The 14,754-nt window shown below is 36.1% G+C and overlaps 1 protein-coding gene across 1 annotated transcript; it reads left to right on the plus strand.

Annotated features, from left to right (window-relative positions):
- The first annotated feature begins 3,722 nt into the window (after window positions 1-3,722).
- On the plus strand, window positions 3,723-14,544 carry CEP44 (centrosomal protein 44kDa). Its single transcript, XM_008945531.1, has 10 exons — window positions 3,723-3,811; window positions 4,423-4,570; window positions 5,532-5,678; window positions 6,630-6,737; window positions 8,185-8,316; window positions 8,703-8,912; window positions 11,846-11,915; window positions 13,258-13,385; window positions 13,649-13,686; window positions 14,487-14,544. Exons 1-10 carry the CDS (start codon window positions 3,723-3,725, stop codon window positions 14,542-14,544), a joined length of 1,128 nt encoding a protein of 375 aa, XP_008943779.1.
- Window positions 14,545-14,754: the final 210 nt, after the last annotated feature.

Raw genomic sequence — 14,754 nt, forward strand, 5'->3', positions numbered from 1 at the left:
TTGGACATTCATTCGTTCTTTAAATACCGTATGCAATTTTGAGAGTTGTTTAAACCACTCGCAGTTCTGTGTTATCTCTTAAAACTTAAGTATGCTTGGTTTTGTTTCTGCAATTGGTTTGTCATGAATTCCTACAGGCAAAAGCTGTGTGCCACTTTTTACAGTGTTTGCTTTCCCAAGACGTTGAACTATTTTCTAACAACTTAACTTTGTTATTTTCATGACCCATGGAGCTATTCAATTTGTAGTGACAATAGCTGCCAGTTTTTCAATCTGTGGTCCAGTGTGGAAAGGGTTGTTGATACATTTAGGAAAGAGCCTATATGATTACATGAATTCCTGTGAGAGTGTCTTCTACAAGTATTCACTTTGCAGATTAGAGCTTCAGTTTTGTGCCACTGAGACTTGTCTTGAGACCTGCTGATCACGTGGAAAGTTCAGGAAAATGGGGATTGAGCCCAGCTAGCATGGGTTCATGAAAGGCAAGTCCTGTTAAACCAGCCTGATCTATGATGATTTGACCCATTCAGTGGACAAGGGAAAGTCCAGGTAGATAACATCCACCACTTTAATAAGGCTTTTGACATTGTTTCCCACAGCATTCTTCTGGAGAAGCTGGTGGCTCATAGCCTAGACAGGTGGACTCTTTGCTGGTTTAAAAACTGGCTGGATGGCCAAGCCCAGAGAGTTGTGGTGAATGGAGTTAAATCCAGTTGGCAACTGGTCATGAGCGGTGTCCTTCAGGGCTTGGTTTTGGGACTGGCCTGGTTTAGTATCTTTTATCAATGACCTGGATGAGGGGGTCAAATGCACCCTCAGTAAATTTGCAGGTGACACGAAATGAAGTGGGAGTGTTGATCTGCTGGAGGGTAGGAAGGCTCTGCAGAGGGATCTGGACAGGCTGGAGCAATGGGCTGAGGTCACTTGTATGGGGTTTAACAAGGCCAAGTGCCAGGTCCTGCACTAGGGTCATGGCAACCCCAGGCAATGCTTCAGGCTTGGGGAGGAGTGGCTGGAAAGTGCCTGGTGGAAGAGGACCTGGAGGAACTGGAGAAGAGGAGACTGAGAGGTGACCTTATTGCTCTCTACAGCTCCCTAAAAGGAGGTTGTGGTGAGGCTGGTGTTGGTCTCTTCTCCAAAATTACTGATGATAGAATGAGAGGGGGTGGCTTCAAGTTGCACCAAAGGAGGTTTCGACTGGATATTAGGAAGAATTTCTTCACTGAGAGAGGGGTCAGACGCTGGGATGGGCTGCCCAGGGAGCTGGTGGAGTCATCATCCCTGGAGGTGTTCAAAAAAATGAGCAGATGTAGCACTTGAGGCGATGGTCTAGTGGTTAGGGAAATGCTGGGAGGAAGGCTGGACTTGATGATCCTTTCCAACCATAGTGATTCCATGATTCTGTGACATGGTTAAATTGGCAAAACCATAGGGTGGACTGCTTTGTAAGGTAAGAATAGTTGTGGGAAGAATGGCAGCTTCTGTTTCCATATACTTGAGGTTAAATTGACCCCAGCCTTTTACAAGTAGTGTTGTGTACTTAATATTTAACACTGCTAATAACTGAGAACCTGCTGATTAAAGAGGAAGAAATTGCTAATTAAATACAAAATACTTAAGCAGGGCAGAACACATATGAAGATATTAATCTTCATGAAGGTTGCTGATTTAAACACTATAGAGGCACAAGAAGAAAAAACCCATAAACCCAGACTACTGTGAGTCCAAGCTTTAAATGCCTGGTTTTTGTTTGGGTTTTTTTTTGAACAAAAGTGAAGTGTGTGGTAAAGAAGTTCCTTACAAGAAGACTCATTGCTTTAATGGGTAGGACCAAATAACAAAGCTGCAAACTGGAGTGCACATCAGAGTAGATTTTTGACAAGGCTAGACATAATCTCTTTGTAGCTTTTCATCTTTTGGTCTGTGTCAGCAAAATAAAGGATAGAAAATTCTGTATCTTGAGACTATCTCTTCATATATAGGCTGTCTGGCAATGCCTTTGCCCTGATTGTAGCAGTAGGCTTCAAAGTGTTTTCTGCCAAGAAAAGAAATTGAGTGAAGACAGTAGCAGGCAATTATCTGCCAGGTTCTAGCAGAAAATTGAACAGTAAATTCCTGTTCTACGGCTTTGTGGCTGAAATCATTGCTTTTTCTGAGGCTTTTGGAGGAAGTATAGTAGAGGATTAAGCTGGTTACAATCAGATCTCAGTGATGTGGGAGAGTACTTTTTGTGAGGTGCCAAGTTGCTGGACTTCTGTACTTTAACTTTGTCTCCTTCTCTCCCCTCCTTGTGTGTGTGCTGCTTTTTTTTCTTTTTTTCCCCTCCAAATTATTCAAAACCCCACAGAGTTTGGCAGTTTGCTAGTAGGCTTTTTCAAATTCTCTCAGTTTTAGCAGTACAGACTGCTAAGATTGCAAGCCATTTGTTTTCAATTGTGACTCAAGAGCTGAGCTATCATCCAGTCTATGCTTTTAAAGTCTTGTGCTGGAGAAGAGCTAATACTGGTTGCTTATAAACAAACAATTACAATATACAGTAAATATTACTTGTAGGCTTTCTTTAAATATAAGTGTATTTTGAAGCAATGGAGTGAAAGACAGAGTTCTTCAAGGGAATTATTAGTACAGATATTTAGAGGTACTGTTTCAGGTGCCTTCATTTGACTATCTTCCAGCCAGGTGGAGTTGCCAGTAATTTTAGATCTCTTATAGCAATCTGGTTCTTTTTTTTCCCCCCCCCTCTCTCTTTCCCAGTCTTGTCTTCCTCCATTGGAGAATTTACTAATGAATTCTGTTTGATAAAGTGTATTAGAACTCTGATCTTCCTGTACTTATCCCTTTGGTAGATCTAAAAACTGATCTGGATGATAGTGATTTCACACTTTGCTGAGTCTCTTTTGTGTTGTTCCCCCTGGTTCCATTTGCTTGTTTTCTTTTCCTACAGTCTACACTTTCCTTTCAAGATCGTTCTGCAGGGAGAAAGGAATCTTTTTGTAGTTTGCATCAAATCTTAGATGAGTCTTATTTGTGAGGAAAAGACCACAATAAATGAGAAGCAGGTTGTCCACTTGCATTTTATTATGTAGAGGGTAAACACAGACCTTTTGGTTATCATCTTGATAAACTTTCATCTGTGTTGAAATACCTGGGCAGTCTGTTTCCCCCTTTCTCCTGAACAATTTTAAGTATTCAATGGATCATCTAGATAGAGGAGTATAGACTGTGTTGAGTTGCTAGTCCTGCCTTCTGACATTTACACACCCAAACATTGCTCTTTTGGCCAGGTGAAGAAAAAAGAAGTGATCTAAATTAAAGAATGCAGAAGGTTTTCACTATTTGTGGCATTTCTGCTCTTTGAAACAGTGAAGAAACTTTTTTTTCTCTCAGTTTCCATGGGTTTAGCCAGCCCTAAATTCTTAATGTTTTCAGATATCTAAAGATCTTTGGTAGTTGATTGGAGTGGGGATAACTACTTGATCCTATTTGGAATGAATGAAGATGGTGACAGATATTAATTGGTATTGAGCTGTAATTCTGTGCTGTATTGTAACTTTTAGGAAATAGCATCTAGAAAAAGGGCAAAACCTTTTGAATTTCAGTGATAATTCTTTTTTGTTTTGTAATTTTTGTGTATGTATTTTTTTTTTTTTCTCTTTTTAAGGACAGGAACATACTATACTACATTTATTTCTTAATCTGAAAGGAGGACAGCATTTAGAATGATGGCAACAGGAGACCTGAAAGGAAGTTTAAGAAAAATAGAACAAGGACTTCGCTTGTTAAATTATCCAAAAGATGTGGATTATACAGAGTAAGCATCAGTGTGAATACATTTATGCTAACATGTGATCACAGCCAGAAGTGTAAACAAGATACATGTAAATGCTGGCGTTGCACCCAGTGATGAGTGAGCAGGATGTATGTTTGTGGGAAGCTGGGATTTGATACATGTGAACTGGAAGACAAAAGGATTCAGGTTGGCTGTCCTGAGCATCCTTAGAATAATCCTGAAGTGTATCACTGTCTTGCTTTTCTTTCTTCTGCTGTTTTTCTCTTGCCTTTGATTGATCTCTCACCTTTATAATTTCTTTGAAAGTACTAGCAAAGCTTTCTTCAGGAAATTTCATTCTGTAAAGATTTAAAGAAAAAAAAAAAAGTTTAATGTTGTGGTGCAACTGGGTTTTAGAGTGGCAATGTGAAACTTGTCACAAAAATGTTGTTTTGATCATTTTACAGATAGCAGTACAGTCTGCTGAATGGGATGTGCCTGGAAAAAAAAGCTTAAAATGGAGGAGCTACATGGATATAACATGCTGGCTATATTAAAATACCTTTATTATTATTTAATTAAAAAGTTTAAATTCACGTAGTGGAAGGCTTTTGTTATCTTCTGCTGTGTAAAATACTTTTGTTTCTCAATAGGTTAGTAAAGGGTGATCCAGCTGCATTTTTACCTATCATCAGCTACTCTTTTACATCTTTTTCAACTTACATAGCAGAACTTTTGGTAAAGTGTGATGTGGAACTCACAGCAAAGAGTGACTTGCGTTTTATTGAAGCTGTTTATAAGGTACGTGTCTTCCTGCTCTTTGGACAGAGACAGGTTTGAGTATGGCCTCATAAAAATTAAACATCTAATGTGAGGTTTTTCTAGAAAAAGTGAAATTTTTTGGCATTGAACCTGAAAAGTGATTCTGTTAGTATTTAAGATAAGTGTTAAATCACTTGCAGTGTAGCAAGTCTTTATGAAAATAAGGGTGGATGGTGTTAACCAAGTCTCAGTTGAGACAGTTGCAGGAACAGTAATATTGTTTCATGTTAATTTAGAAGAATACTGAAATATTTATTGCACAGTAAGTTTTATTGAAGTGACTTCAGAAGAAATTGTAACTAGCAAAAAATCAGAGTAAACTTCAACACTTGCAATGAAAGCACGGTTAAGCGATAGAGCAGTTTTAGAACACTGCCATATTAAGTCCTATACTTAGGTCTGTACATTGGAATAAAATTCATAACTGAATGAAAATAATTTTGAACTATCCTTAAAAATATACATAAGCACATTTTTATGAAAGGTGACTTGATGTATTAATGAATACTAGTGTTTTCAGGCTGGTTTTCTATCTGAGGAGGACAGAGACTCCTCTCCAAAGAGGCTCTGTGGGAGCCTTACTTAGCACTCTGATGCATTTGCAGAGCTTAATGCAACTTTTTATTGTGCATTCACTTTGGAAAGTTTTTGTTTAACTTTTTTAATATTCATGTCTACAATCATTTATTTCATTAATCTTAAGACTGTGAGTTAAACTTTATAAAAGTGATGTCAATTAAAGGTTTCTGGACAAGGTATTTTGAAAGGCTAGTTAGAAGAAACAGCTGAGAATATATGAATAACCAAATGAGAAAAGGTTTAACTGCTGAAGTGCAGAATGAAGGAAAGGACTGGAGGAAAACAAGAACCTGAGCATGCTATTTCCACAACAAATTGTGTGGTGTTTTTCAAAGTGAAGTAAAGTTTTATTTTTTTGCAGCTTCTTCGAGATCACTTTCAATATAAACCAATTTTAACAAAACAACAGTTTCTTCAGTTTGGCTTCGCAGAAAGAAAAATGCAGATTGTTTGTGATATAATCAACTGTGTGGTGAAAAAACATAAGGAATTAAGTAACTCAGATAAGGTACTGATTAAATTACCTATATTATAAGTTACTTTTGACATGCTTGATGCTGCAGGTAGAAGCTGAAAAACGGTTTATTGGAAGACACAGCATTGCTCACGGTCAAAATAGGGGGGAAATAGTATAAAGTTCCATTGTAAGATGCTTGAGTGCTGCTAGGTATACAAATGGCATGAAGCTGTGCTTCATACTATAAACAACAACAAAAAAGTGTTATAATGAGGATAAAACTAGTACTTGGCATCATTTCAGTAAATCATGTATGTATTTTGCATCTCTTGCCAGTGAATGTGTAACTCGCTACACTTTGCAGGTAGATTTAAAAACAAAGTAAGCTGTCTTATATGTTAGCAGTTCTGATGCCATTTAATTAAAACATGAAAGTTGTTTTTGTGTTTCAGTGGTATACATCTCAAATATTGTTTTCATTACTCATATTTGGCTTACATTTTTAAGGCATTTTTTATCAATGTCTGCTGTGTATCTGTGCTTTGATAAAAGGAATTTTCACTTTTCATATTCTACAGGGTTTTGTTTGAGTTTATAACCGTCTTTGGGACTTCTGCATTCTTTATTTGTTACTTTTAGGGGCATAAGTACTTTTTTTTTTTTTATTTTTTTCCCCATATTTGTTTGTCTTCCAACTCTGGCCTTTTCTGTTTGACCAGCTTCGAAGCAGACTCGCATAGGCAGTAATGAGTGTGTGAATATGGCATTCACTTTGGATCTGTTTTCCCTCTTAATTTGATGGGTCATATTTAATTTTTTTAGACATTATTGTACTGCAGAGGTTTAAATGTGTTTTGTGTGTGTCATGCAATGTTCCTGCTGGAATGCAATGGCAGAAAATAGGGTGTGTCATCCTGTCCCTAAGTTATGTTGCTGTCCCTCCCCACCCAAGAGAGTATTACTGTGTTGAAAACATAATATTTTCTCCTCTTTGCTTTAAAGGTTAAATCCCAAACGAGGAAAAAACTCAGATCTTTTAAATATGATGTCTGGTCAAATTGTAACAATGTCCTTGCTGATCCTAGTGGCAGTGTTCTGAATTCCAAACAGGTATGAAAACAGCTTTTATGTTGCATATCTAAAGCTAATCTGTCTTGTAGCAAGTCAGACTTTTTCTGAAATATGGCTGTTCATTTAGGTTTTAATGCTTGATTGCATGGGGGTTTTTTTTGGATTGGTATGTTTTGGTCTTTTGGGGGGGTGTGGTGTGTTTGTTTGTTTTTTTTTTTTTTCCCCCCCCAAAACGTGGTTGGCTGAAATAGAGAGGATATTACTTCTTTTTTTCTGAGTAATTGATCTTAAAGTCTTGGTAGTAATATCTTGAACTGTTTACTGTTTGAATTCTGTCAAATGGAGGGACAGCAGTGAAAACGAAAATGGAGTTGGAAAAAGAATATCCATTCTGTTTGAAGCCTGTTGGACCTAACAACACTGCAGTGTTTTCAATGTACCTTTCAAAATACTTTTTGCTCTTTTGTCTGAATCCATTCAACAAAGATTTCTTAACCTAACATTCTTCTTGTCTTAGCTTTTACAGTAGTAACACTTGATCTTAGGTGTCATAATACTCTTGTCTTGTGGAGGACACAGCTTTCCTAGTATTTTCTGCTAAAAGACTGCAAACTAAAAGTGTACAAAACTTTTAAGACTTTGCCCATTAAATGTTGGTGATTTGTATTTACAAGGAAAATGTTGCTTTTAGCAGTGGGAAATACTTCATAAAGAAAAAAAATTGAATTATTTATCTGGCACTTCTGGTTGTTGAATGGTAGAACTATGAGTGCACTAAGAATTCCCTTGGAGAGCAGCATTTGTTTCACTAAAACATCTAGGAATCTGTGAGTGTTAAGATGCTGCACAAAACTAGTAATTGTGGATTCTTAATCATTAGGTAATTTATTTTGTTTTCTGGCAGGTAGTAATCATAGGACTTGATCCACCTGGAAAGAAAGGCTAACATTGTCTCTTATTTTGTCCTCTTTAACAGAAGCATTCAAGGGAAATGAAATGTGTAGCTAGTAGGGCTCTTTTGCTGACAGTTGTCAAGGAAAACAGAGAATTCTAATCTTCTGAGTTAGCTGTTTTTTCTGAATGTTTGAATGGTGATTTTGATGCTGGAACTGCCTGTATGTATGCTAATACATGCAGCCAGATTCGTGCATCCCAGTCCCCACTTGGAAATCTAACAACCCTTACCATAAGAAAGCAGATTAATTCCCTCATTACTGTTCATGAGGGAGAACTAAGGTATACAGTGCATAGGATAAAGTGTGTGAGTATTGGCTGTACAGTTCCTTCAAGTCTGTGATTTTTAAAATGTTAAACAGCCTGCTGTTGCTTATTGTGGTTTGCAGCCAGTTGGAGTAAGATTGTCAGATATAAACAAATAATAAATTGATAAGTCTTTTGTGTCAGTTATGTGGCCGATGAATTGAAATCTTGTAATGAATAATTCCAGTGGATTATTATGATTTTTTTTTTTTAACATCCTCAAAAGAAGCCTCACGTAGAACGGCACTTGGGGAATGAAGTTAGTGTTGACTTTCATCCACTACCCCTACCAGCACAGGAAGGTGATGAAGAAGAATCGTGCCTAGATCGTGACGTTGTGGAATTGAAATGTGAACAAGTAAGTACTTTTATTTTTAGGTGCTGTATGCTTGTATGCTTAACTTTTCTTACAGGGTTTTTCTAAAATGATAAAGGTTTTAACAAGACAGCTAGGTACTCCTTAAGTATAACTAATAGATATGTATTAGATGTATTAAAAAAGTTGAAAAAAAAAAATCATTTAAATTGTACTGTCCTTTTGAGAGCCAGTTGTGTCAAAAGTTTTTTTTTTAAAAGCTCAGTTCCATGATGAGGCAGATCTTGGCAATTCTGAAAGAAAAATAAATTCTTAATGTAGCAGAATGCAGTTACTGAACTTGAGAAAAATTCCACTTAAATTTTTGGTCAAATGATGAATTACATCTGTTCTGAAATTAGAGGATGTGTTCTTACCCATATTTTCAGGTCACAGAAGATAATTCTCAGATTGAGTTGCTAAAGAATCAGCTTGTAGATTGCCAGGAAAAGCTTCGTAAGCTGGAATGGATGGAAGATAAACTGCATGTTTTAGAAGAGAAACTGAAAGGAAAGGTGATCATAGATGAGAAGGACTGGAATAACTTGTTGAGTCGAATTTTGCTTCTTGAAACAGAGCTGTTGTTGCAATCCAAAAAGGTATGTTAACTTCTGCTTTTCATCTGTAAGAGAAATTGCCCAGACACAATGTTGTTGGTCTGTTTCTGCTTTTTCTGCCTTCTTATGTGTGACTCTTCACTATTTTTAGATGCATGGTCTATATGGAAGTGCTGTTTATGTAGTTGGTGGTGTTTTTTTCTTAACACTTAAGGTCTGTTGTTTTCTCTTGCTCTGTGAAGCCAACCTCTGCGTTGGAAAATGTGGGAACAGCAGGTACAGCTAAGCCTGTTTTTGTTAGTAATGACTCTGTATTTTTATTTCCTAGTGATACAGTAGAAGGAAGGTTTTGAAAACTCTGGATTATACTGTCTTTGAAAGCTTAATGTTTCTGTGGTTGAGTTTCATCATACTAATGACACTTTTAAGGGTATCCTTATCGTGGTCTGCATTATTCTGAATTTATTTATAGGCCTGCAAATGTTGTTGCTGTTTATACAGTTGAATATCTATTTTTTAATTCTTCAAACTAATCAGATACAGATAGTCCTTTTGGAAGATTGTTTCCTTTTTGTGTAACTCATGTGGACAAAAATAGGTGGCATGCTCAATGGGAAATACAAGGTTAATGAAAAAGTTAATTCTTATGTTAGTCCTATTCTTTCTTTGTGGTTCTTTGAAATTTCAAGCCTAATTCAAGTCTCTCTCCTTTTTGCAGCCCTCTTTCTCCTCTTCCTATTTCTTGTCCGTGATGTTCATTGAATTTTTAACTGTGAAAGTGCTGCAGTTGTGATGTGGTTACATTTAGCAAATTTGTCAAAGCAAATGAAGCATTTTGTTGCATTAAGACTTGTATTTTTCATGCTGTTGAGAAGTCACGTGCACATCATGTAGTTTCATGTATGTATGTGTGTGAGTATTTTGAAATGCAGTGAACAGTAGGATCATTTATCTGATTAAACACTTAATTTCTGAGTGTATTTGCATATGGATCTCATGTATCCTTCTGATACTGTTAGATGCTTTCCAGAAGTTTAAAAACATCTGTGGAAAATAGCTGATCAGTGTTGCGTTTTTCTCTGTCATTGTAAATGTGGAGTTTACTTGTAACCAGGAGCTCTGTATGTGTTGCTGACCCTGCAGATCCAAAAATGGTGCTAATGCTGTTACAAAAGAGGTGCTTTATTCTGTGTGCCTTGAAATGTGCTAGTTATGCAAAGTCTTCAAATGAATTGTTCAGGCTGATCACTAGGTTATTTCTGAAGGCTGTAGCTGAAATGCTGACAATTGACATTCTCAATTGCTTTTGTGTTTTTTTTTTAAGCACAGTTTCAGGTCAGTAACAGCTCAAATGATTTATCATGTGAAATCAATTTCATATGGATATTATAATTTAATTTTCAGTGGACATATATCCAAATAATACCACCAATGATAACGTTTTCTTTTGCTCACAGTCTCAAGAGGCTGTCAGCTGAGCAGCCATAGGCAGTTTTGCTCCTGGTTCAAGTGTATTCTCATGGTTGTTGCATTTATGATAGATAGTAGCAGCATGGGAAAGCTTGTGTTTAGGCTAGGCTTGTCCTTCTCTTTCTGCAAATTAGGCTTATTATTACTTCAGTAATATGTTTATAGCAGTTGTTCAAAGGTTTGGAATAGTATTTGAAAAATACTTAATGCACTTTGAGTATAACTCAAAAAAATCCAGTAAGAGTATTGTATTTCTGTACGGCGTGTTACTGAAAGAAGTCATCTACAGAAATAAGTTGGAATGTAGTTTGTGTGTGGCATTGTTACTTGTCTTTTTTTCAAAGCAAATTAAGCTGGCATTTAGATTTTAAAGTCTTCAAAAGCCTAACTTCTTTTGCAGTAGGCATTTGAAAACTGCCCAGAAATAATCCTTTGGGCCAGAGAACTGCTGCTTTGTTTCTTGAAATTCCATCCAAGTTGTGCTTCACAGATATAGAAGCAATTCAGAATTGCTCCTTTCTTCTTCCTCTTGCATTTTTCAGGGAACTTCTGGCATCTAGCCAACATGGCAGGAACACTCTTAAGATCTGTCTTGCACTGCTGCCAAAATAGCAGCAGCTGTGCATTTAGCTCTGGGAAAGTCTGAACACGACCAAATCTATTTGAATGAAAGGAATTGAGCAGAAGCAGCCAGTGCAGATATCTGCTTATTTATTTATTTTCAAGAAGCATCCATTAAGAGATCCATTATTACAGTGCTTTCCAGCTTCTTCCCATGCAATACCTGCTATTTCTCCCTGATTCACTTCTTTGGGTATAACGTTGCCTTATTAACTGATACAGTTATATATATATTCCAGTATATATGCTTTACCAAAGGCTGAGATTTCAAATCATGACCATCGCTCATCAGTGAAAAGAGGCAAGATGTTGGAGTGTTGGAGCTCTTTATTTTGAAATTAGAAAATTGCACTCAAACTCATTTATTGTTAGTACAACATTAATTTTGTTTCCTTTTTTCTGAACCTTTTCTAAGTGAGATGAGGTTAAGCTGAGAACCTTTCTTAAAAGAGCCTTCCCTCTTTTAGAAGCCTGGGAAACTAGCTTAGAATAGACTTAAGTTTGAAGCAATTAAGTGGAAAGAATGTAATTTCATCTATAAGCTATGTTTTTAGGACCAAGGAGCTGCATTTCTGAGTATCAGCTAGAAGAAGGTTACACTTGTTAAGGTGGTGGCAGCCAGTGTCAGGATGTAGTTATTAGCACAGGCCAAGAACAGTCTGACTGTTCAGTGCACTCCATACCTGGGTTACGTGCCGTATATTTGGACTTGTTTTGGACCTGTTTATGAATGGCAATGTTAACATTAAAAAAAGCCTCCATGAAATAAGTAGTTTTAGTTTTAAATGGAACGTATGCATAAAAATCTAGCTAGTTTTTTTAAAGCAGTCAAAAGATGATTTCAGCAGGGTATATGGCTAAAATGCAGTAAATATGTATTTCAGAGGGACTTACAGACAGAGCTCAGCAATGTAAGTCAAGACTGTACTTCTAGCAGAATACCAGTTCTTCCTGGTGAGTATTAATGGTGTCCTTGTTAGTTGGCATCAAATGCTAAACACTTATGGCTGTTCTTGACTAAAATAGTGTTTGAGTAGACAATTGCAATTTACTGACCTCTGAATTTTAGTGCATGCTGCAAGTTAGAAGTTAGCCTGCTAGTCATGTCATGTTTTAATTTATTCTTTAGAAACTTTATTAGCTGACATAATTTTTAAAGCATTAATGAAAATGTATGGCATAATGATTAATAGTTACAAGTAACTACGAAAAAAAAATCAAATATACAAGTCAATAATAGAGTTTCCATAGAAATTAGGCAGTTTCTTGGTTGGGTCAAAGTTTGTTTTCATTCTAAAGTCTTGGAAATGGTACCTTTTTAAAGGCTTTAGAAAGCTTACAACATGTTTACTGCCTTTCATAAGTTTAGTGTTATGTTACTGACACTTGAGGACTTCATAGTCAGCCTGATGGTCCTGACTGAAAAAGAGAGTTTTAATTTTTTCAGACTTCTAGAATCCTCCTGAATTTGTTATTCCTGTTTTTCTAAAATATGATTTAGGAAATTTTCGGCATACAAGTTACGTGGCCAGTCTTAACTCTTCTGTCTGAGATTTACAGTACTTGAAATGCTTTGATGTCCTTTATGGTTGTAGTGCTCTTCAGGAATCATAGCTGTATAGAAGATAGAATTTTTACATTTTAATTTAAAAATATTATTAGTTTATTTTTAATAATACAGAGTAATGTAGCTAAACATGCTTGAAGGTATGTTGGTGGCCTTGCTGAAAGTAAGGATATGGGGATGCTTTTCTTCTAAATCCTAAATTCTCTCCCCAGGCAGTAGTATTCTAAAATTGCAAAGAGTATCAAAGCCTTCCCAATGTAAAGAAAAGTCTGTTTCTGCTGAATGGATGCTATATCTATCCCAGCAGAAGGAGGAGAACTAGGGAAACAGCAAGACCTTGATGAAAATTTTAAGCTAAGCAAGAAGGTGATGATTTTGTTTATATTTCTGCTGCTTTATAGGACAGGTTACATGGCACAAATGAAAGACATGTTTGAACAGACAGTTTACAATAAAAATAAACTACTATAATCAGGATAAAGGTAGCATTCCTAGTAATCTTTTTGGAATTTGTCTTGTGTTTGTTGTGCATAGTATACTGCACTTACCTTGTTTCAAGAAAATGAGAAACCTATTTCAGACCTTCACCAGTAGCTCTTCTCTAAAACCTCTCTAAACAATGCATTCTTTTCTGTTATTACATACTGTAAATCAAGCTGTTTGATAGCTGACCTTGCAATAAGAGACCAAAAAGGCAAAGGTGACACAGAAATGAGTATTTCTCCATAGATACAGAGAGGAAGGAGGAGATGCCAGAGAGTCTTCATCAGTCGTCTGGATACAGTTCACTGTTACCCACAGACCCATCTCCCAAAGCCATGGCCATTAATTCTCATGATCTGACAGACATTTCAAAGGTAAGTAAAACTGGCAAATGCTTAGTTGATTTCCTTTCTGAGGTCAAAAGAACAAGTAAGCATTAGTTTTAGTTGTATATACTATTAGTGGAAAAACAAGGAAACTATGCAAAACTACATCTAGGTCTGTCTCATGAAAATCCTTTTGATATGTAAACAGTTCTTAGAGTCACATTTTCTCTATGAATTTTTCAGGTTGAAAGTCTATCTGAAGAATGTTACCTTTGAAGAGTTTCACTAACTTTGTTGCTTTTAAATTGCAGGAGACAACAAGACAAAGAGTGGAAAGGATAAGTAAAATGTAAGTAATAGGAAAGGGCAGGAGGGAGTTGTACTGGACTGAGGCATATAGAAAATGTACATATGTGTTCCAAACCTCAAAGGTCTCTACATCAGGTGTGGCATTTCCTTATGACTCTGTTGGATAATAAATCCACCTACAGTTCTGTATTTGTGGGATGAGTTGCTGTTTTGGTTCTAAAAAGCAATAGAAAACATTCTTAATAGTATGAACTAGAAATTAAAGAGTGTTTAAAATCCAACTGATAAGGAATAGCAATATTATTTATCATCTGGTAGGGATTCCTTGGCAATTACAATTTTCTTCCTGAAAAATAAGTATGGTATCTTAACACAGTTTTACTTTTTCTTAAATAGTAAAAACAAAATTTCAGTCTAAGCATTGTGATAACTGCATTAAAGTGTATTTCACTTACTGATGAAATGTCCTGAGATATTTAATGAATTTTTGATAAGAAATATTTTTACTGCACTTGAAGAGAAACACATTGCTGTAATGTTTCTTTAGCAAGAGATTCCTGATCTATAGCTGCCTGGTCTGAAAAAAACTGTAGACTTTTTAAAAATTTAATTATATTATGTGGTTTATTTTTTTTCTTTAGATATGGTTAAGGTTTATTGATACATGGTAGGCATTTAAAATATAGACCAATTGCAGAGGAAAAGGGGGGAGTGAGGAAACTTAAGGTTTCATGCTGCTTATTAGCATTTTGGATTCATTAGAAAGGTAAAGATAAATAATTTATTTCTTACTGTATTTTAATCAGTGTGTGTAAACAATTTTTTTTTTTTTTTTTCCAGAATTGAAGAAACCTCAGAATTGTTGAAAACATCAAGCAAGACCTCAGAGAAGACCTGAAAGCACAGGTCATCAGGCCTGTCATAGACCATCAGACTTAGGGATATCAGAACTAATGTGTCTTTGTACAGCATTACAGTCTTAATATATCAAATTTGTAATGATTACCAGTGCTTTTATTCCTTAGAATAAATATTTTTCTAATGCATCTGTGTATTGATTTCTCTCTCCTGGCCCTGATTTTTGTTTCTCAAAACTGTTCAAATAGCT

The sequence above is a fragment of the Merops nubicus genome, unplaced genomic scaffold, assembly GCF_000691845.1.
Source record: "Merops nubicus isolate BGI_N331 unplaced genomic scaffold, ASM69184v1 scaffold10700, whole genome shotgun sequence".
In the NCBI taxonomy this organism is placed as follows: Eukaryota; Metazoa; Chordata; class Aves; order Coraciiformes; family Meropidae; genus Merops; species Merops nubicus.

Coding starts and splice junctions, on each gene's coding strand:
- CEP44 (XM_008945531.1), top strand. CDS start 3,723: ATGGCAACAGGAGACCTGAAAGGAAGTTTAAGAAAAATAGAACAAGGA. Junction 4,571..5,531: donor TTATTGAAGCTGTTTATAAG/GTACGTGTCTTC, acceptor ATTTTTTTGCAG/CTTCTTCGAGATCACTTTCA. Junction 11,916..13,257: donor CAGAATACCAGTTCTTCCTG/GTGAGTATTAAT, acceptor ATTTCTCCATAG/ATACAGAGAGGAAGGAGGAG.